The sequence below is a fragment of the Pecten maximus genome, chromosome 7 (assembly GCF_902652985.1).
Source record: "Pecten maximus chromosome 7, xPecMax1.1, whole genome shotgun sequence".
In the NCBI taxonomy this organism is placed as follows: Eukaryota; Metazoa; Mollusca; class Bivalvia; order Pectinida; family Pectinidae; genus Pecten; species Pecten maximus.
In genome coordinates, this window is record NC_047021.1 from 23,796,433 (window position 1) to 23,820,828 (window position 24,396).

Here is a 24,396-nt window from a genome sequence, read left to right on the forward strand (position 1 = left end):
TCTTAACATCAATCAAATAAATAACGAAGTAAGAACATCACAATATCTGTTGTGATATTTATACCCAATGTTTTAACTGCTGAACTGAATTCTTCGCGTAGAGAATCCCATCAGGCCCAGTTGTTCAAAAGGTGATTGATTAGTGAAAGTATCATTGAGTATATTACTTTAAAAAGGCAGATAAGAAGAAACTGAAGAGTGCTATTTTGTTTCCTAAAATGTTGTCAAGTTAGTTTTACCAGAACTGATTGATGAAGAATTCAAAATTGTTGCTAAACTGTGTTAATCCTTTTGAAGAAATGGGCCCAGCATTTAAAACGACTAATGCATTTATTTGAAAAATATTGATAATGATTACAAATATCAATCAACGTGAATGCATGCATTGTGTATATATGAGTCATAACATGACATCTGTTTTGAGAAATTAAATCAATATCTTATTTACAGACATATATAAATCAGAAAATAGCATTGCTCGTTTGAAGATCATATACTAGTAATGATGTGTGAAGGAGTCGCATACGTGATTCTTCATTGAAAGTAACCTATACACAAAAAGTCCCTTACATCTACCTTAGGATATACCCTTAACTCAAAATCCAATATGTCTAGATTAATGTACAGTGTATATGTGGCTTTCCACTCTTAAGCACCTATCCGAAAAATAGAGGGATGGTCATATTTGTCCATACACTCGGATGTGCAACAAGTGTATAAAAGATTAAACGTAATTCACAAAACAGGTTACAGCGAGATTGTTTTATGGTAGCATTTTCAGTGTAGGTTAGAAAGTAGAATCGTGTATGAAATTCACATATGTACCCAGCACGTGATGTTTGGTTACCATGGTTATATAATTACCTAGCTAGATGGGTTTGGTAAAGAACCGTGTCCCTTATGAAGCTCATGAATTCATAACGTATTGATGATAACATACTTTGTAATGTTTATCTCTATATTGAATACTTCATGTAGACGGTACCTTATTATAATATACTTTTGGTACTGATATCTGAAATTGATTCTGTTGTATGATAAAAATTCCGCTAATTTATTAGTTTTTCAGGTGTTTAATTGAGTAGACCTGTAGTCATCATGTGGCGAATTTACACGTATTCATTATGTTCATATCGGTTAACTACTTTGGTATTGTCTTTGGTCTTCGTTGTCAGAAGACTGTATGTATGGTACCGTAAGGAACAAACGACTTGAATAAACCCGCATATATTGTTAACTTTTATTGCTGGGTCATTCATCGTCGGCGATAAAATTCTATCACGATTGGGACTTACGTTGTGTTAAGTTGTAGTACTAGATGTTATATGTGATTTCGTATGGTTGTTTCCGTGTACGAGATGACTATCCATTGATTATCTGTTGAGGGACAACACTGTAATTACACCAGTGACCGTAGTTGTCTGGTCACTAGTGTAAAATAACCCTTGGCCTATATCCATACTCCCACACTAACACTGTGCCATACGTTTTGAACCCTATAAAGTAGGCTTATTTGACACTTATATGAAATTATATCAGTTCGCATCACCGATGTAATTCCGAACTATGCAGTTCATAGTGATCATCAGATATTTATTAGAAAGGGAATTAGACAGCAAGAACAAGAAAGCACGATTTGCCCGCTTTACCATCGCAATATATCACACTTTGTATCAAGCACCTGTCACATATCATAAGATAAACTGTACTAAAGCATGGAATGCCAACCCAATGTGTTCTATATGTTATATAATTTTTAGAGGATGTAGGTTTCCAGGTTATTACACGATTTCGTTGGCAATATTAATCAGTCTTAAATGGTGTGAATGGTTGCATATAATGTATTTCCTGTCTTGAATAACAGACTGCGTGATGTGTAAAGTGTCTTGTTTTATTTTAAATACATTTTTATTTACTGTAGACTATTCCAATCTGCACCTATGAAATAAACACATATCATATACTGTAACTCTTAAGTTTCTTTTGTTTTGTTATAGCTGTAGACAGTGAAGGAAGATAATTAAGGATGCGTAGTCGATAGGAGAGACATTTTCCTTTTTGTATTGCTTCTAGTGCAGTTATAAACTACGTACTGTAGTACAAGTATGTCGGGAAACTTGAAAACTTAGCAAATTTGTGGATGGCGTCAATTTGCGAAGATGTGATAGTATATATAGCAATGATACAAGATCAATAAAAATAAACGCAAAAACACAATACACTTTCTTTCCCCTTGACAAATGACCACATAAATCGAATCGCCGTTAACGTCTGTTGTGTACAATGTATATTTGCCTTGCTCTACGTGATTCAGTAAAAAACAAACTATATGTATTGTGTACATCGTTGTAAAATCACGAACTATCTTCGCCATATACGTTGTTTGTCTATGTAAAAGTATATTTTAAATAATTTAGATTTCTTATTTATCCTTCAAATTAATAGCATTTCTTCCAATGGAAACTCTTCTATTCATCTCCATCTTACATGACGTTGGCATTGGCAAGTCTACATTATCAACTGTAGCTATGTCTTATAATGCACATGGATATTTCTAAACGCATGGAATTACAAAAAAATGGATCCGTTTGTTTGGTTCTGAAGTAGAAATACGTCAATCTACAGTCAATGTACAGGAGGAATACACAAATGCGCGGATCCAGGATTTTCGAAGCCGTAGCCGAATTTTTTTTTTTTTTTTTTTTTTTGGGGGGGGGGGGGGGGGGGGGGTCTGCGAGGGGTCTGGGGGCCGCCCAGGCTTTCTTAAGGCTATAAAAAAAAATCCTCCTCCGAAAAAGGGGGGGGGGGTTGGTCCCGGATCCCCCTGGATCCGCTAGTGACACATATCAAAAGTTGGTTAATTTTACTTTGATATGGTATGCTGCGGTACGATTCGTTAAGAATATCACATACGTGCATTCATGAACTGTAATATTCCAGATAGGTGGAATCGTTCATTCCAAGGTTGTAGGGGAGATCAAGGGCGACGGAATTCTTGATGTCGAAAATGGTATATGGCGTTAATTAATGGCTAATTTCGAAATATTGAGACATTATATAAATATTACATTGAGGAGGTTTACAATATCTATCTCTTTCCCATAACTGAAGAACAACTAAAACCATGTCCAGCTATTTATTGCTTTAGACATGGTTCAACACATAGTACATATTCAAATATCAGGTTTGTCCTACTGTGATACTGATCCCGCCTCTATCATTGTTTTTCTAGTGAGAATTCCTTTCTTGTTACACAGGAACTTCATTCTTGTTCGTACAGCATGCATTGTTCTTTTTTTTTTGCACTTGTCCGTTCCAGTACGGAGATCATAGGTATTTATCGCAAAAGTGGCATATTTATAACATAGTTAGTATTGCCTCTACATTCCATAAAACCGGTTGTTTAGCTGTGGTTATTCTGGCGTGGAAAAGTCTAAATACACACCTACGCACAGGTTTGACCGATGTTTAATGTGTATGTGACAGATATCTGTCATTGTTGTGAGAGTAATGGTAGACCCACAAGGTCGCCAGTAATACATGGTATTTTTATCTTTACAATTAGAATTAGGCATTGTTAGCATATACCGTAACATGAACAGAACTTATTTTTGTTTCTGAAAATAAGTTATCATGTAGTCGAATTTGGAATATCGAATGATCCTACAGTCCTACTCTATATTTTTTTTATTCAAATCGCCTTGCGTCCGTGGTCCGTCCGTCCGTCCGTAAACCATTCTTGTTATCGCTATTTCTGAGAAAGCACCGAAGTGATCTTTCTTAAATTTCATATACAGGTTCCCTTTGGTCTGTAGTTATATGTGTATTACATTTTGGGACCAATCGGAAAACAACATGGCCGACAGGCAGCCATCTTGGATTTTGACAATTGAAGTTTTTTATCGCTTTTTTACAGAAGGTACTGAGGGGATATTTCTCAAAATTAATATGTAGGCTCTCCTTGGTCCGTCGAATTGTATTTTGGGACCAATCTGGAAACAAAGTGGTCGACAGACAGCCATTATCGCTAAATCTCAAATTTCATATATAAGTTCCCCTTGTTTGAAAAGTACTGGGGGGACGTTTCTCAATTTACACAGATTAGTAAGAGGAAGGGAAAAATAGAGAGAAGATCAATCTGACATGGAGCCTTTAAAGATACAAAAATACAAAAAAGGGAAGCACATTTTAGCTATTCCGAGTTCAATGTGTGTTTTCATTAATATGTTTTGCGCCCGGTAACGTGATGTTCATAAAATTAATGAATATTCATAAAGAAAATCGGAATAGAAACCGAAGTTCCCTCTCTGGATCCAAAGATGAATTCATTTTTCAATTTTTGTCACGAGTAACTGAGCGCACGACGTACCTTCGGCGTCGGTGCCCAAAATAAAAATTCTGAGGGATTATTTCCTGGAAAGATGAACTCCATAGTGTGCTTTTACACATTAACATATATAGCTGTAAAATCATTAGAAGTGCGTATCATGTACCGTTAAATGTTGAGATTATTCGTAATTTGTTTCTCTAGATTTCAATATATAGTTTGTTTCAAATATGTGCGTAAATAGTGAAATGATTCCACCTCCATACTGTATCGTTTCTGTTCTACATACATTTGGGATCTTGGTGTGATATAATGACAATGACATCTTTAAAAGATACCTGATTGTTTCAAATGTTTCTTGTTTTTTGGCATATCCAGTTTACATCAAAGGTTACTCGCATTTAAGGTTTCAAATTGTTTTTCATTTTCTCTACATAAGGTACATCCCGTGCTTTAATTTTTGAATTTATTTTCCCTATCATAAGGTTGATAATTATTCTTCTATCGTCGTTTTTCTAAATCTTCTCAAACATTTCAAACTTGTTTAAGAAGTATGCTCAGTCAACTAAAATTGAGTTTATTTTCTCGGATTATGAAATTTATTTTACTTTATTTGGCATAAATTATCTCATAATTGATATTTGGTCCAGAATCGGGTGAATTTGATATTGGAATTTGCACATACGGCTTGATAAAAAAACCGAAGAAACACAAGCATGAAGCTTGGGCCTCTTCTAATTCATTGTTTCACAGGTTTATAGTATAATGCGCCATGTTTTAAACAAATGTATACCAATTTCGTTTTGTCTGTTCATAAGATGTGCTATTCTTAAGTTTTATAATTACATATCATTGTGATTGTATGTCGTGTATGTTAACATGTATTAAATGAAAGTGACACACTATTGTGAGTTTACTTATCAATATACGAGAAATGTTGTATAAATACATTTTAATCTGAGGGTCGTTAATGAACGATGTGACCAATCTGCTGTAGTATAGACGCATGGCGTAATAAATTGATCGAGTCTGCATACAAACAAAGTAGGAGAATGAGATAATTTCTACCGGAAAGATTAGGCGTTTTCCGGGGCGTATGTTTTGTAATTTAATTCATTCACGTGATTTGATTTAATTTGCTATTTTGTTTTGTAAAAGATATGTACGTGTAATAAGTTTGACTGGTGGATACCATGGTGGATACCATGGTTTTCTAATCCCCAAGTTCTGCCTTTAACCTGTATATCACATCAAATCTATAATGTTTGTCTTGGTTGTTGTTCGAATTATTTTACACAAGAGGGAGCCACGCTTAGTGAAATATCAAACAAGAAACACCGTTAACTAGAACTGGTATTTCCAAATACTATTTAGTTAGCAGTCTGTTTATTTCCCCATCGGAGAAAGCGAGCTTTTTTCGCGTGTTATAGTCTGACCCGTGTCGCACACTGATGTTTCCTTTAAACATTTCAAGTACATGAATGATACCCATTATGATATTTCCCTGCAATACATACGTGTAGTTACATGGCTGCCCACATACTTCCAAGTTTCCGGTTGCTATGGTAACGTTCCTCAACGAGGTAATGGTATCCATGAAGTAAAATACAGTTTGATTTTGAAGCATTTCGCTAAAGAGGGATTCAACCTGATGCAAAACTTGGTCACTTGTTGTATCTGCGGGTACTGCCAAGGTAAAACTCAACATATCCTGAAACGAAAATTTTAGGATATCTATAGTGAATTGAAACACTAAACATTAATATTGTGATTTATTTTGTCACCAAATTCAATTTGCAATACATAATGCAACATATATCGCTAATCGAAACTAAACCATACACATTAATATACACTGTATATATGATTATTTACCTGTCAAAGTGAATGGTTTTTAGTATACATGTATAAGAAGTATTGTTTCAAGACAACGAAACGTGAAATTATTAAAGTCAAAGTGATATTTTTGGGCTGGCTAATTTTCCTCTTAATTAGCTTTCCAATAAAGAAAAGCTGAAACGGTAAAGCTTAATTATATTTGTGCTTTTTCAAGCTATCGTTACATGAGCAGTATGCTGTATTGAAAAATGTCAACATAATACAATATTTCAATACAGCATACTTTTCTAATTTATTAAGATTGCCACGAAAAAAAAAGAATTACATTCACGTAAGCAATTCGACTAAATTAGCAATTTCTATATTTACTTCCGAAAGCCAAATGTTACCAAGAGAATTGGCAAAACCCGTCTGCAGATTGGCATGGACGAAATCACGCAACATCTTTTCAACAAAAGGCCTCAAGGTAAGTGCGGTAGCTAACTTTGACGTAAAGTTGACTGCATTCAGATGAAATGTAATACCAAGACTAGAAAAACAAAATAAAAAAGCGTTATTAAATTAAAAGAGGTCTAATATTTCAAATTATATAACACGTTATTATATAAACGTGATGCTGAATCCGTTGATCGGTCATGTTTGCCCGTGTATAACAATGCGATACAGGCATATAGAAATGGCGGTAATAAAACAATGGTTGGGCGTAGTCGGTAAGTATAGAAGATTCGTACTAAATAAATTTTAAAAAAACAACAACAACAACAGGAACTCCGACCTTTAACCAGAAGTTGTGGTGTAATACAAAGGACAGTTTGGTTTGGTTTGGTTTATTTTGTTTAACGTCCTATTAACAGCTAAGGTCATTTAAGGACGGCCTCCCGAGTGCATATGTGTGTTTAGGGTGGCTGCGGTATGTTCGTGTTAAGTCTCCTTGTGATAGGCCGGAACTTTTGCCGATTTATAGTGCTACCTCACTGAAGCATACTGCCGAAGACACCCAGCAGGACGTCCCCGCCCGGTCACATTATACTGGCAACGGGCGAACCAGTCGTTCCACTCCAAATATGCTGAGCGCTAAGCAGGAGTAGCAACTACCATTTTTAAAGACTCTGGTATGTCTCGGCCAGGGGACAGAACCCAAAGCCTTCCTCACAGGGGCGAACGCTCAACTAAAGGCCAAAAGTGAGGCATTGTCAAGGGAGACATTAGGAAGAAGAAAGCTGTCAAGAAAGAAGAGAAAAGATAAGATCCCAAATTTAGTCGCCTCTTACGATCATGCAATGGGGGCAGCAGGTACAATTCTTACGCCCTACCTGCAGGGCAGACAAAGGACAGGTTAACAACAAACGTACTTACTCAGTAACGGAATCTTTAGGGTATAATAGAAGTGTGGTGTTGCAGACACTGCAGTTGACCAGGATTGACCTCGTATTCAAGACACGAAGAGCACTATCTTCAATCTGCTCACCATCCACGGTGTTAACAATTATTGTGATGACACCCTGTTTGCGCAAGAGATCGAGTTACCAAAACAACAAAACGATGTACATATAGTTGTAAATGACGCACGTCATTCCATCTCATTCACCCTCAACAGAAGTGGATCCAATGTGAAAAATAAATCAGGGCTAGAATCGCGCGTCTTTGAAATTGCATGCAATTTTGAATGTTTGCAGATACAGTAATTGCACACAAAAAAAATCAGATTATAGATACTCTTCCTGAAGCGATAATGATTCCCTAAACCGGAATTTTACTTTTTTTGCATCAAATTACTGCAAAGTTAGAAATGCTGGCACACTCAAATATTAGCACATTACCAAATTCTAACAGATACGTGAAATGAAGAATCGGAGTTATATGCTAATGAAATGGTACAAAAGGATTAATTAGTACAGTCATATTCTAGCGCTCTGTTTTCACCCCGAAAATAAACACTAAATTACGAAGGTTTGTAATATTGATAAAAAAACATTCGACAAAGTTTACCTCAGGGTCTACCATTGGCGAAGAGAAAATGATATTTCTAAATGGAGATAGCAACGTGTCAAATGCCATAGATACGTTATGTACCAGGTCTGTTCCAATGCTGCTGGCATCAAGTGAGGAAATATTTACACACGGAGACCTGTACTGAACATCTATCCTGGAAGAGATTAACGAAATATAAGTTGAGGCATCGATAAACTGCTAATTGTATTCCTTAACAATACGGCTGAACGAGATTTACCCATAATACTTAACTGATAGAGAGTAATTATTATCAGCGGATTTAGCAGTTGGTGGATAGACGTAAGTACATGTATCGACATTTTGTATAGCTGTTACTGCTTATAATCATTCGTGTCAATGTAATTGTGTGATAATTACCAGTAGTTAATGTTACATGCCAAAATACATACCGAAACACACGTCTTCCAATAAAACCTATCAATATGGCCGTTCTATATCAATAGGTCTTAAAATAGTTAATGTTTAGAAATACGTTTATATAAATAACTGTCATGTGACAGTGCAGTACAGGCATGTAACAGCCTACTTATAGAAATACATTACAAAATCTAGACTAACAGAGGTTCACTGGGTGCTATATTTATCGCTAAATATAGACAAAAATGGCAATTATAATATTATGAAAAGTGGAATGTGAGGTACAAACATCAACTATCTTGATAAAACTATACTTATCAAAATGATTTTTTTGTACAATTATTTGAACTCTGACTTTAGCAATGCCATGGTTGGCGCAAAGTTTTATATAACCTTACGTATCTATTATGCAGTGCTTTGTACACAGTGGACTAGACTTGTAAAAGCCAGTTGTACACCATACACATCCAGGTACTGACGAGCAGTTAGTGACATCCGACCTTTAATATGATGAAATGCATATCAATAAACACAATAACATAAATAAGACACAAGTCTGTGAAGGTAACAGCATTTAGTAGCATTGTTAGGTAATATATTTGCTGATAAATGGGAAATGGCAATACATTTGGCATGGAATTTATACATGTAACTACATGCACATCCATGTAGATACAGGTAGATTGTATTCACTACGCGTGTTTATGGATAATACTTAAAAGTGTAGCATCTGAAAGCGACTACATGTAAATATCAATGTTAATCAATATTATCGGACGTAATTACTTGTTTCTCTAAAATACACATGCAAGTGTTTAAATATAAAAAATTAAAAACGCCCGCAACTATGTTTATTAAGATTCCAAAATATAAATATAAAGCATATCAGTGGGAGAGGTCCTGTTTTCAGCCTATTCATTAATTATCCACAGGTTAAACTAAATGTGTCCTGACTATGAAATCTATAGTAACGAGAGAAAAGTATATTCACGGCTTTAAAATAGTTTTTACATTTCTTGTACGTTATTTTTAATGGACATATTTGTCAATTCTTGGTGTCAAACTGGTCCATGGTAGGAGGTTTTTGTACACACTGATTCCGTTGATAATTCAGAAAATGAGGTTAAGGGTTGGATGTACTGGAATATATTTTATACTTGCTAATGACTATTTCTCTTCTTAAACAGATGATTACGATTTTAACATTTTCAACACAAAGTAATTAAATAAGAGTAGAAAGCAAACATAGTCGTCATCAAAATAAATGAATTACTTAGAGGGAGGAAGGATGGCGGGGATTATATCCATCTCCCACACCAGTACCAGTACCTACAGTGAATTGCAGGATGGTTCGCAGATGGTCAGGTTAAGTTCTTCTGGTCGGGCAATTATCTTTTTCGTTAAAGTTTTCCAATGTGTACCCCGCCCTGAAAATATATAATAGTTAATTAGTATTGCAGGCAGTGTATTTATGAGACGTCAAATAACATATAGTCTTCATTACAGTCTGAAATATAATAATCACAGCCCTGTGTATGTTTGTCTGAACAAAAAAAAATATTCGACAAAATGCTGTTAATCCAAATACACAGACGTTATGTCCATTTACATGTTAACCTACGATAGGTTGAATACATATCATATTCTAACAGACCATGAAACGACGGGCAGACTATCTCGTACGTGTTAAACACGATCCGTCCTACAGCGAGTTAATTAATACAGTATCGTTAGAAAACCGATATGCAACGGCATGTCGCTCTACGTGTTATAGTATCGGTAAATATTGTCTACTTAAACCCGTGCTAAACTACTGAGGAAATTATATTTCAATGTTGTTTTTATTACGGTTTGCACCAGAAGATTATTTGTTATATACCTATGTGGCGGTGGCCACACAAACACTGTCCCCTTTTATCTACCGCTTAAATTCCATTCAATACATCATTAATATTTCCAAAATCATAGTCCTCGATTCTCCCATATTTTCCTATTTTAAAGTTCCGCTTGTCACACGGTGATCACATACATGGTCTTTTATTGAATCAAAATTACGAAATATGCATAAGAGGGGTGTCTTTGCAAACATGATGGATTGTTGCGAAGAAATGGCTTTCATCACCTAGATAATATAATTTTTGAGACAGTAACTGAGACCATATCGTGATATCATTCCATGTGCACAACCGCCATTCAGGTTTTCAACACATGGCCGTGTACGTATCCACATAGGGAGCATGTTTTTGAATTGTGCATTTTCATCGAAAACACATCCTGTGCTACAATCGGCTCTGGTCTAAATCTAAAATTTACGTGTTAGCCTACATGTCTATCCCTGTCAGCCACGTTTACCTCATAATATGGTCCATGTACTCGCGTTCCTATCACGGTATCTACAAATTATGCTGCTTAGCACCTGTCATAAGGATTCCATATAGCAGATAAATAAGTTAACGAATAACTTTATATTTATATTTACTTGATTATAATATTTAATTATATAATAATATAACTTAACAAGTAAACTGAAAAAAACCCAATAACTACTGATTTCAAGTCTCTTAATCTTTCATAGTATTTTTGTTCTGGATACTTTGTTCGAACTTCCTTGATTTGTTCGTTTTACTCAGTAACAAAATTCATGACGTCGTCACTTTGTGACGTTACTTAACGTCAACTTGACGGCGCCATTTTGAAATGACTGATCAACGCAATTGAAGCGTTTTCTGCTGTAATCGGAGAGTCTGTGCACGAAAAGCTAACGTTAAGTGAGTATTTTGTCAAAAACTAATCTGCATATTTCAGAAATTCAGCAGGATAACCCATTTATCTATCTTCGCTTCGTTGAATGAGGTGAATACAAAGGTTCGCTCTGATTGATCAAAAACGAAAAAAGCTTATTTTCACTGCTCATCGTTGCGGTGAAAGTACAAGTTTTATCAGTTTTATTTTGTATATTTCTAATGCAATAAGTGATATTATCAAAGTCATTTAAAATATTCTAATGACATGTATACTATACACTATCGCTGGGGGAAATGCCTCTCATGTAAGATTTTCTATTGATATTTTAATGAGCAATCCATTTTTTATGACGGCATATGATTATATACATATTTCAGATGTCATTTTAAAAATGACGAATCTTGTATGGAATCGTCACACATACTGCACCACATGACTTGCACAGTATTCGGTATTGGAGTGTGGTATATAATCTGTATACGAGCCTGGTTGTATTTTGTGATTTATGACAAGAATGTACAGGTAAATAGTTAGCATATGTAAGTGTATATTTAAAATGCTGTCAACAATACGTGTTTATAGTTTTTTTATACCGTCTGGACTAAAGACATATTAATTTGTGTTTGTTTCGCAGACAATTCGCATCACAAGGAAATACTATAATTATCACATTTCTCATCCATCCTTGATAGGTTTTGTGCTTGTTTACTGCAGGAAAAGGGAGGTGTGTTTTATTATGAAGGAACTTGTGTAAATGGAGAGTAATAGTTGTTAGTGCATGTACAGCAATTTTTGTTACTGTAAACGTGGTTAATTTCGCGATTTCGCGATTGACCCACCTTCGTTTGTAGTTCGAGTTTACTCAAATTAATATCAAAATAATACACGTGGGGGAAATTTTCGCGATCTTTATTCCTGAAACGAAGAAATATGCTCATGTGTTAATATACCTGGGCAAGCCTCGTGTCCGGAGCTGATGTTGAAGTTACATTCATCCCAACGTTTGTCTCTACACGTACATGGGCACTGTAATACGTTCAACATCGTATTCAAACACTCCGCATCAAAACAGTATTGTATGTTATTTACACTACTACTGCATTTATGATACATCAATGTCTTTTAGCAGTTAGAAGTCTTTATCGATAAATATTACTCAAATAGAATAAATCTTCGCTTTCTACAAAGGATTAAAATGATGACATTCACAGCAGTGCTGTAGTAGTAGTTTATTTCTTATCTGACTTCCTTCAATTAATGCCTACCTACCTGGCATTCACTACTCCGTCGTGCCGATGTACAAGGGGAGCACTGGGCTGTACACGAACATGCCTGAGCAGAAATGTATTTAAAACTGTTTATGTTATTAGTTAATGTTTCAAACGTAAATATACACCATACTATCAGCTCGAGAGGATACTACAATGTATACAACACAAAACGTAAATATAAACCAATATAAAAAATCACCAGGAGCGAAAACGTATTGACACACTCTCATGAGGACATTTTACACCCCTGCGTAAACGCAAAGAACATAAGCATGTATGAGAGGGTTAACACAACATAACACGATATACGTTAATGTCATCACAAAATGCTAATAGGATTCGATAAAAAAGGACAATGGAATTCACAAAAGGACAATGATATCCATAAAAGGACAATACAATCCACAAAAAAAGACAAAAAATAGCAATGAAATCCACAATCAACAGTCAATGGTCAACTGGAACCGTTATTAAGAGGCTAACTAAGATAACCTGTGCATGCCCCTATTTCTGAAATTCAAGATGGCTGAAATATGTGTTGTTAATAATAAAGAGAATTTAGCCATAATGTTTGTTGAATCAGTCCACAGGTTTTGGAAGAGTTGTCTGGACAATAAAAACCTATGAATAGTGACCGGTAACTATGGCAACCAAACTTTTTGAATTTTAACAGCTACATGCATATGTACACATGGTCCTCTCTATTTGTGTTATATTTCATTGGAAACGGCCCCACGGTTTTGGAAGAGTTGTCTGGACAATAAAAACTTGTTAATAGTGACAAGTTACCATGGTAACCAAAAATTAAATTCCAATTTGAAGAGCTGCATACACATGCACATATGTATATGTTCCCTGACATTCCCGCGAAGTTTGGGAAAATCGGTTCACAAATTCAGTAGGAATTGTCCAGACAAGAAAATCCTATGAATAGTGACCAGTAACCATGGCAACCAAGATGTTGGAAGCATGCCCATCTACATATGGTCCTCTCTATGTCATTGGAATTGGCCCATCGGTTTAGGGGGAGTTGTCCGGACAAGATGTGTCTACAGACAGACGGACGGACAGACAACCCGATTCCAGTATCTCCCCGTCTTCGTTGCGGGGGTATTACGAAATCCATATAAGGGCATTGAAATACACAAGAAGGACAATGGCATCCACAAAAAGAACCATGGCATCAACTAAAGATTAATGACATCCGCAAAAGGGCAATGAAATACACGAAAGGATAATGAAACCCACAAAAAGACAATAAAATGTACAAATTATAATGAAACTACAAATCTACAAAAGGAAAATGAAATGCATTAAAGGTCAATGAAATAAATTAAAGGGGATTTGATCCACAAAAGATCGTTGAAATACATCAAAGGAAACAAAATCAGGATGAGATCTTCAAAAAAAACCCAATCAAATGGAAAAAAATCTCCGTACATGCTACACTTTAATATTGGTTAAAACGACACAAAAATCCTTTATCTCCTGTTAGCCCCTGTCCAACCCCAGCTAGGCAATGTCATATGTATCTACAAAATATAGTGTACCTTTGTCTGCCTACATTTTGACGAGGGGACAGTGACTAGTAGAAACAGGTTGGTTTCGTTGACAGGCAGAATCCAATAGCTGTTACACTCATTGCTCGTGCTCGGTGTGTAGGCGTTGTTCTTTAGTTTGTAAGATAACACACGTTCGCCTTTATCCAGATCATTACACCAGTCTGCCTGTAAATTTAGAATATTATCTTATTAATCAGTATATATTGCTGATTAAAAATCATAAATATACGTTAGGGCATTTAAAAACAACACTTTGATAAAACCTACCTATCATAACATTTTAATGTACTTTTGTGGGATTACAGAACTTCATACAATCTAAGGGGGATTATACAATGGTTAATAAATATTACGAAATGATAGATCAGATGCAATAATGCTCTCATTTCAGATATATATCATTTTGATGAGTAAGGTATTGCCGATATATATATTCATATGTCGGATACATGTACATGTAGATCTATCATACAAAGACCGTAATATCTTCTGCAGCGATATGGGTGTTTTTTCAATAAAAATGGCGTGTCTAATGATGGAATTACGCTGTATACTGTACGCCTGTAAACATCGAATTGATTCAGGTTTTGTGTCAGGAATAAAACTTCTAAAATAAGATATCTTCAAAGAAAAAGCACAACATGCAGTTGAAAATCATTTAAATTTGTTTATCCTTTGACTAAGAGTTTTTGATAGAGTAATCTCTGTTTTTATCAGTCATATCAAAACACTAAAACTATACTTGCATTAACTCCAAAAACACTTACAAATTACCGATCAACATGATTTGCTTATGGTTACTAAAGAAACTTATTTAAAGTATACTCATACCCTTTTACTTGTTAAAAAAGCACTTTAAAAATGGTAGTTGCTACTCCTGCTTAGCGCTCAGCATATTTGGAGTGGGACGACTGGTTCGCCCGTTGTCAGTATAATGTGACCGGGTGGGGTGTGGTGCTGGGTGTCTTCGGCAGTATGCTTCAGTGAGGTAGCACTATAAATCGGCAAAAGTTCCGGCCTATCACAAGGAGACTTAACACAAACATACCGCAGCCCCCCAAAACACACATACGCACTTACCACACACATACATGTCGCACGCACGGGAGGCCGTCCTTAAATGACCTTTGCTGTTAATAGGACGTTAAACAAAATTAACCAAACCAAACCAAACTTAAAGACATCTTAATGGGAGTTATTAAAGATGAACTGTTCTAAAACAACATTAAAATGAATTCGCGTAAAAGATACTTCATTCAACATACAACGCAAACTAGTCTGCTTTAATAAAAACACCCGCTTATGTAGTTCTTTGTCGAATTATAGTCGCTGTTATTTACACCTTTCCTCATTTTACACTATATAAAAGGTAGACAATATAATTGCTATTTGAAACACATCCTCCAAAAGTGCTATTTACCAGGTTAATAATCGAAAGTGCTATTTACCCGGAATTAACGCATTCATATTTTCGCGAATTGTTTACTTTGTACATTCTGATTGGACAATGCATTTGTCATATCCCTTTGGATCCTCTCTACCGCCATCCTTTGTGTTAGGATAAAGTCCGAAAACTCTTTCGAAAACGTAAGCGTTTACTAAAATCGTTCGATTGAATACTACAGGAACATTTCGGAAAATGGCTTCATCTACAAGATTATATAATCTGGATGAAGATGCGTCGGAGAGGATTGTTTCTGAAAGACAACGACAACGGTAACACACAACAAGTAATGCCCTTTTTTGTTTATTTTGAATTTACATTGAAATTTGATCATTGAAACAGACTTTGCTTTTATTACTAGACTTGAACAAAAAGGAATAATGTAAATGTGTCTCGGGGGACAATAAAAGTGCTATTTCCTTCACATCCATACAATAACTGTATAATATAACGAAGGAAACATTAGGATGATTTGGTTTGTTTTGGTTTTATTTGATTAACGTCCTATTAACAGCTTAAAAATTAGGTCATTTAAGGACGGCTTCCCGTGTTTGCGATATGCATGTGAATAGTGAGTGCGAATGTGTGTTTAGGGAGGCTGCGGTATATTCGGGTTAAGTCTCCTTGTGATAGGCCGGAACTGTTGCCGATTTATAGTGCTTTTTCACTGAAGCATACTACAGAAGACACCCAGCAGGACACCCCACCCGGTCACATTATACTGACAACGGGCCAACCAGTCATCCCACTCCTAATAAGCTGAGCGCTAAGCAGGATTTCATGAAGTGATGAGTTGCCTTGACAACTACAAACTGAGAAAATAAGTAACTGACCACTAAGTTTAAATCACCAATGCCAAAAAAACGTAGAAAATTGAATTAATGAGAAAGAATATTGAAAATAAAACAAACCATACAAGGTGTTAAAATGGGAATTTAGATTACAACAACATGAAATGTATATTAACTTTCTACAACCAGACAGTGTCATTATGAAAAATACAAACCAACATACACTAACCTTTGTAAGAAAGTAAATCCTCAAATAAACATAGCTATTCAATGTAAATAAGACCTGGTGTACCAGAAGAGTAAGCACCTTTCGCTTTATCAATGACATTCGCTATGTAAATCTCGAAATAAGAACCGCGGTGTTCACAACAGAACCACTAGGCATTTTAATGGATATTGATACGGACAAACGTTTTATTGCACAGAAAGCAAACATCAATCAAGGCGATGAAATAGTTTCGTTCGTGATGTTTACCATGTGTTGCAAAGTGAGCTTACATAACAGTAACGTGCTACTACGAACTGTCTCTCATATCAGGGAAATGGTTTGGTGGTGTAAGAAGGGAAGAGATAGAGATAGAATAGAAACAGAATCATAATTTTAAGATAAATCAAATGTCCCTTTAATTTCCTGAGAATGTGTATTTCATTGATTGCATTTTATTAACGCTCGGAAAGGAAATTATAAAGAGAGATCATCGATATCAATGTAGGTTCATGGTTGCCATTATGGCGTTTTGGAATACATAAAGGGTATTCTCATATTCTCATGTCAATAGACATGTACGAAAGAACTCGCATCTCGGAATACATAATGAATTTTCAATATCCACAGACATAAAAGTAAACTCATATGCCTGAACCCCCTATCTTGTGTATGATGATACACTAGTGATTAAGAACTTGTTCCGAATGTCTTGAATTCCGTCAATGTACACCTATAGAACTGTTGATGAATTGTTGACGGACATACTTACAATGTGCGGGTATGAACGATGCATGATGACGTTGTAAGGTGAAACTGTTTTTGTCCATTTGGAATATAGTGTCGTTTTGATGTAGAGTTTTCATGTCACCGACCTTATAGTCAAAACATTAATTACCTGCTGGTAATTTAACAAGGTGCCTGTCTTTTCTCTGTTCTAATTTCATCGAAACTAAATGTTACCTTCTGATTGGTAAAAATATAAACATTGTCAACTGTCGATATAATTTGGTATAAGGCTAAAATAACACTAACAAGAACCGAACCTTCAAATTCCTTACAAAATTACCGCAAAATTAACGAAATGGCAGCGATTAAAAAGCAACTGACATGAACAAAATCCAATTAAATACGAATTAGTATGAACTCCCTAAACAACATTCACGACGGCTAGATAGTTTCACTGATGTATTAACCGAGTACCGTAAATTTCAGAGTCGTGGCATTTAGAGTAGATATTAACGGAGTTGTAGTGAAAATTTAGCCAGGCTTTTATAAATTATATTTGCAATCGAATGGTAACGAACAATCTTTCAAGGTGGGCATTCGAATGTCACAGCTAAGGGATTTTTAAACGTCATTGTGACAATAGAAATTTCGAATCAATGGTAATTCCTGTTGTTTTGTACTTGTTAGAAGGATGTCCGGTATATATCAGTTCATGCTTATCAATTAGGATTCGGTTTATAAATGCAAGTTTAATCTCATTAAATTGCATATATTTCTATCATTCATCTTTCTTCCTGATTAGGATGTTATTAAATCATATTTAGTAGAATTAATTTTTCATGTTCTACGATATTCCATTTAATTCCCAGATATTTCATTGCAAACATGCAACATGATTAGACCTATTCATAGCTTTATAGGCCATACACACCACGGAGATTAACGGAGGGCGCAGAACTATTGTGCCTTGTAAAAGGTTGCGCGACACAGCAACGGAGGGGGCGTGAATATGGCGAAAGATATGAGCATGGTTTATTTCGATCCGATCACGGAGAGATTTCGATAGCTAATTTAACTAAAATCATTTTTGGCATGTTCTGCAATAAGTAGACGATCGGTACAGGGTTTTGATTCCAGTGGTTGATTCGCGATCTGTGCATGCTAATGCACAGTAATGACGTGATAAAAGACGAATTATCGTTCTTTACATTTTCACTGCCAAAAACAGCGAATCTGTGGATTGGCCGGTACTTCCAGAATGATATTTTGTGTTTTATTTTCTGTATCAATGCCATAAAAAAGTGAAAAACAGACAGTGTTATGAGATAGAATACCTAGAGCTAGTGACGCCGCTCCGTGGAGTTCATAGATTCGGGTCAATATTGATTTTTGGCGAAAATGTCGTTTGTTGTAATAATTTACTTAGACAACAGAGTTTTTACAAGAAATTATTCAATATATCTGTGTATCTTTTATATTTAGAACATTTTAAACATACAGGTTTTGTATTACACAGACGTAGTATGATTTCTACAATAGTAGGCTAAGGAATTTGCTTCACATTCACCGTCGCCAGTTACGAGGGCTCTCCCTCATACCAACGTGCCTTCAAGATCGATTGAAACAAGGACACACGTTTCACAGCAATCGAAAAGTGTATACATCCAAAAATTATGATTACAAAACAAATCTTAATCTGATTCACAGGCTTCTTTTACCATTGAAAATGTAAATGACAATCCTTTGTCTCGACTCGTGTCATTAAGGTGCCTTAGCATGGGTAAATCATGAGTCCTTCGCTAAAATCAACACATTATACTAATAGACTAGTTATTATTGAACATGCGAACATTTGTTTTAGTTCAATTAGTTCTCTACATCTCTCTGTGATCGGACCGAAAAAGTTCATGCTTGTATCTTCCGCCACATTCATGCTTTACGCTCCTCCCGATTGAGGTGGCGTCATCTTATATAAAGAATATTTCTTCATCATAATCATGTCATCCGTGTAATGACGTTCTTATATTTAAATGAAGACGGGTGAAAGTATGATTAAACAAGATATCCCGAAGGGATCACGGCCCCGACAATTGAATGATCTTTATTGGTTCTATGCAAGAATGAATTTTTCTGTACTTTTCCCGTCTTGACTCTTTTCCTTTCAATAATCTGATAACAACGAGGAAAACAACTGTCTGCTGGCCATTGCGATTTCCTAGTCAAACTCAAAATTGAATGGACACCACTAGGGACAAAGGGAAATTTACATGTTAAATTTGAGAAATATTTCCCTGTTCTTGTCAAGAATAGCGATAACAAACTTAAATTGTCAAAGATGGTCTCCTGTCGGCCATTTTATATCCCGATCAGACTCCAAATCAAATGAGCACAAAAAGGTATCAAGGGAAACATACTTGAGAAGTACTGTCAAAATTAAAGGTAGCTGCCTGTCGGCCGTTTTGTTTCAAAATCAGACTCAAAATCAAATAAGCACAACTCGGAACCAAAGGGAAGTTTTAGAAGTTCCTTCCAGAAATAGCGACAACAAGGATCACTAACAGACGGACGGACAACAGACCATGGATGTAAGGAGATATGGTTAGTCCACAACCATCTGATGAGAAAAATATTGTTTTTCCCTTTTTAGACATTGTATTTGGCTTATTACGAAGCACTTTACTATGGGAACACATTTGAAATGTAAACTTTATTTATTGTACAACAATTGCGAAACAATTCATTTAAACCGATATTAATCATGCTTGTTGGCCAGGATGGAAGCGCGCGAGGGGTCTTACCGTTGGAGGAAGCCGGGGTATCCTGGGAAAACCCACGTGATCGGGAAGGTGGCCCTATACTTTTTCACGTCCGATTGGAGAATCGAACCCCAGCCGCCTAGGTGAAAGGCAAGTGCATTACCACTGTGCCACTCGAATACATTTACGAGGGGGCAACATAATCGAAAATTTAGTAGTGTTTCAATTGAATATTACTGAAGTCAAGATGCAAGCACGTACTTCCAGGCTGACTGAGCTCCTAAGGTGTAACTCACTATAGAAGTTACTGTCTGGTAAGAATTGTAGAAAAGACGCACGTTTTTGTGCTATTGTGTATATATACATTAAATGTCAATGAACGTCTCTTTACCTCTAGCAGTCCTTTTTGTAGTAATGAACTGGCGACCTCAGGCAAAACCTGAATGACATGCTTATGGGTTAGCCCATGCGTTTCTTCATACATAACGTACCTAAAAAACAAACATTGTCGTAGCCAGTTTACTCCAGCAAATAAAGTTAGCTTCGTGTTTATATCATTCAGAGCTTGGAATAAATTAAAACAATCATCGTTAGTGACCTAAAGCGTTTAAATGATTCTGATATAGACTGTTTGGGACCTTAAGAGTGTAAATGATTCAGATATTCACCGTTAGAAATTAAAAGCATGTTAATGGTCGCGACATTCATCGTTAGTGATTAAGAGTGCATAAAGGATTCCGACACACGTAGTTATTTAAGGCATGTGTAGATGATCATTATAACAAAAACGCCACCATCTTTTTACCAACCCATCGTCATTTATAATAAAACAGTGCTTGTTCTCCCTGATACAGGGCTGTAGAATGTTGGTGAACACTGCGTCCATTTGCCTGGTATCGACGTCCGCAGCCAACACACCAGCGACACGCCCTCTGTAATAGTGGTGCATTAAACAGACGTTAGTTTTTCTTATATGAATAAACAATGCAATATTACTTAATTATGAAAGCAATGATCCGAACTGTAGGTTAATTACATAATTACCTTGTTTGCCCGTTATTATGTTGATGACTACGAAATCCGGGTGCATGCAAGACATTAAAACGCACTTGGTATTGAGACCTACCTAAATACATATCTTTATTGTCTGTTATGATTACCTGTCCCTGAAGAAAGCTCGAGCAAGTGTAATGGTAGTGTTACTTTGTGGGAGAAACACTGTTGCATTTTTGTGTCCGATAGCCTCTTTGTACCACGTGTCCAGACGAGGATCATAAACGTCGGATAACATCGTTCCGGGATAAACTTGGAACACGCCATTTTCTGTTCCAACGTACCTGTCCCATAAACATTTGATTCATATAATCTATATAAATGCGGTATATTCAAAGCGTTAATGTATACATTCACACATCTCAAAAGTGCTGCATATTCAAAGTGTTAAGGGTATTCATACACGCATCTCCAAAGTGAGACTTATCTAAAGCTTCCCGTACGTGTATACATACACTCACCGCCAAAGTGCGGCATATTCAAAGCTATAATGGTATACGTACACTCGTCTCCAAAACGAGGTTTATTCAAAGCTTTTAGTGTAAACATACACTCACCTCCAAAGTACGGCATAGTCAAAGCTATAATGGTATACGTACACTCGCCTCCAAAGTGAGGTTTATTCAAAGCTTTTAGTGTAAACATACACTCACCTCCAAAGTACGGCATAGTCAAAGCTATAATGGTATACGTACACTCGCCTCCAAAGTGAGGTTTATTCAAAGCTTTTAGTGTAAACATACACTCACCTCCAAAGTGCGGCGCTAGAATTCGTTCGTTGTTTTGTAAGAAACACATCAATAGCTGTTCCGCTCGATACGCCTATAACAAAACCAGGATTTAAAATAAATAAAACAATGTAATATTGAAAGCACTGTATAATATTTATTACATATAAATACAGAAAATAACTCATTTAATATTACATTCAGGTAAAATTTGCTGATCTGTCTACTAGCAATTGGTTAGTTTTATGCAATGTTATTTGTCCAGTATTTTATTCTTGCTTGGTAACTAAAGTGTTATTGTACATTGTATTTCACTATATTCCACAGACAAAAAAATAACATTAATTCTTCATGAAATATAGTATATTTGTACCAAAAGGATGTGATTTGCAGCTAGAAATATCCATATCCTTGAATAACCAAGTGTTACTTACCAAATTGTAAAGAGAAATCGGTAATGTTGTCAAACAAGCCTTCATCTATTTGAGAGAGATTTTGAATGCGTGTGTGTCCAGCTTCTACATCTGATGGAAACTAAAGGAGATATGGTTTTACTTTCATACAGAAAACTGAAACCCAGGTAGACAAAATACAACACCAAGAAAAGCATTGACGTGGAACAAAACGAAAAAGCTTTGTCAAAGACAGACAAACATAATCCCGGGAAAAAGTACATTCAATAAAAATACATATGTATAGCGCAACGAAAACGCGCGTGAAAGTCCTTCAAAATATAACTGCAACTATACATCATATGATATCAATCCAAAGTTAACTTTAGATTTGCATGATGATTGGCCGCGATACTACTAAACGACGCGAGCCAGTAATTCCATAAATCGCACATAATCAACATGGCTAATTGCTTACTATTATAATTTTGAGCTACATTCTGTGGACAAACTTTAAGATATGATACTTTGCCGATACCAATCGTTTTGAGGGTGGTAATAGCACAATAACTTTTTTGTTATGTTATAAATATATACAACTGTCAGTTCTTGTTTTCAATCGATCATACTTACTCTTTGTAAAACAGAGTTCACTAAATTGGCCTCCACTCTAACTGTGAGTCAATACTAGATTTTGTCAAAAGCAAATCTTCATTCCAAAGTGTTACCTAATGTAATGCACTACAGTACATTTTGTGAAACTGATGACATTAAATCGGATTTCTTTTATCTTGGATCCTCATTTATTTAAAACCTTACCCATGTAACTGCCTCGTTGCTTAGCACAGGGATCCCTTCACGAATGCAAATGTGGGGATTGGCGAGTTTTATCTTATCATATACCATATTCTGCAATGTTACCCTTGAGTTTGGTCCAACAGCTGAAGTCTGAAAAGGATTATAAACAAGAGGCTCAGGGGGCCTGATGGTCACTGTTCTGATGTGTATACTATATATGATGTTTTACTTTTAAACAAACAATAAACAAATCTAAGCCATGTGACCTTGTTAGTAGGTCAAGTTTCATTTTCAAAAACTTGGTGGCCCTTCATCCCAACATGCTACTGGCCCGATATCATTATACGGGGCCTCTTGGTTATTGAAAAGTTGTTTAAAGGGCTTAAGTCATTTGACCCCTGGACCTTGAAAAGTAGGTCAAGGTCATTCATTCGAACACATTTTGCAATTCTTCATTCTAGCATGATACTGACCGAATATCAAGGTTCTGGGTCTCTTTAATTTTACCTAAAGCTGAAACCAAACGTGCAAAATTATATCACTTACATTCTCATATGTCTCCATGTTCTTATTTTCACATTTCTTCAATATAACGACGAAATTTTCTTCAAACCCACTGACTGGAGTGTAGTAGAAAGTCACGAGACAGGTTTTCGAATCTTCAGCCTATCGACAATAACAAGGAATTAATAAAAAAAAACCTGAACGTCAGGTCATATGAAAATTTAGTTTTGTCATATGAACTATCAACAACTATGGTCACTTAAGGACAGCCACCACTGTGCTCGAGTTGCATGCGTGTGTTGATTGTGTGTGTGCTTTGGGAGGCTACGTTAGGTCCTTTTTGTCACCTTTTTATAGTGCGGAGCTAATGCTGACGTTATAGGGCTACCTTAATGAAGTAAAATTCTGAAGGACACCAGGAGGTCATCACAACGATTATATTATACTGACAAGGGGAAAACGAGTCGTCGCTTTTCAAAGCTTAGCGTTAAAAGTAGTATTTGGTTTGGTTTGGTTTTATTTGTTTAACGTCCTATCAACAGCTTAGGTTATGTAAGGACGGCCTCCCGTGCGTGCGATATGCATGGGTGTGGTGAGTGCGTATGTGTGTTTTGGGAGGCTGCGGTATGTTCGTGTTAAGTCTCCATGTGATAGGCCGGAACTTTGGCCGTTTTATAGTGCTACCTAACTGAGGCATACTGCCGAAGACACCAAGCAGGACTCCCAGCCCGATTCGAAAGGTATCGTGTATGTCTTGGCCGGGTACAACATCCAAAGCTGTCCTCACAAAGGCGAATGCTACACTAAAGGCCAAAAGTAAGACACTTAAAGGTAAGCATTTGGAAAAGAAACAAGAGGTCCATGTGCCTAAACGGTCATTTG

The 24,396-nt window shown here is 36.0% G+C and overlaps 1 protein-coding gene and 1 long non-coding RNA gene across 2 annotated transcripts; both read right to left on the reverse strand.

Moving 5' to 3' along the window:
* Positions 1-20,854: 20,854 nt before the first annotated feature.
* LOC117330311 lies at positions 20,855-21,757 on the reverse strand. The gene is made up of 3 exons (XR_004533322.1): positions 21,746-21,757; positions 21,200-21,376; positions 20,855-20,971 (listed from the first exon to the last, which is right to left on the reverse strand). It is a non-coding gene; the product is annotated as an uncharacterized LOC117330311 (long non-coding RNA).
* Positions 21,758-21,837: 80 nt separating this feature from the next.
* On the reverse strand, positions 21,838-23,586 carry LOC117331135. The gene is made up of 4 exons (XM_033889730.1): positions 23,557-23,586; positions 23,032-23,160; positions 22,255-22,354; positions 21,838-21,914 (listed from the first exon to the last, which is right to left on the reverse strand). The coding sequence occupies exons 1-4, from the start codon at positions 23,572-23,574 to the stop codon at positions 21,838-21,840; spliced, it is 324 nt and encodes a 107-aa protein (XP_033745621.1). The 5' UTR covers positions 23,575-23,586.
* Between the last annotated feature and the right edge of the window lie 810 nt (positions 23,587-24,396).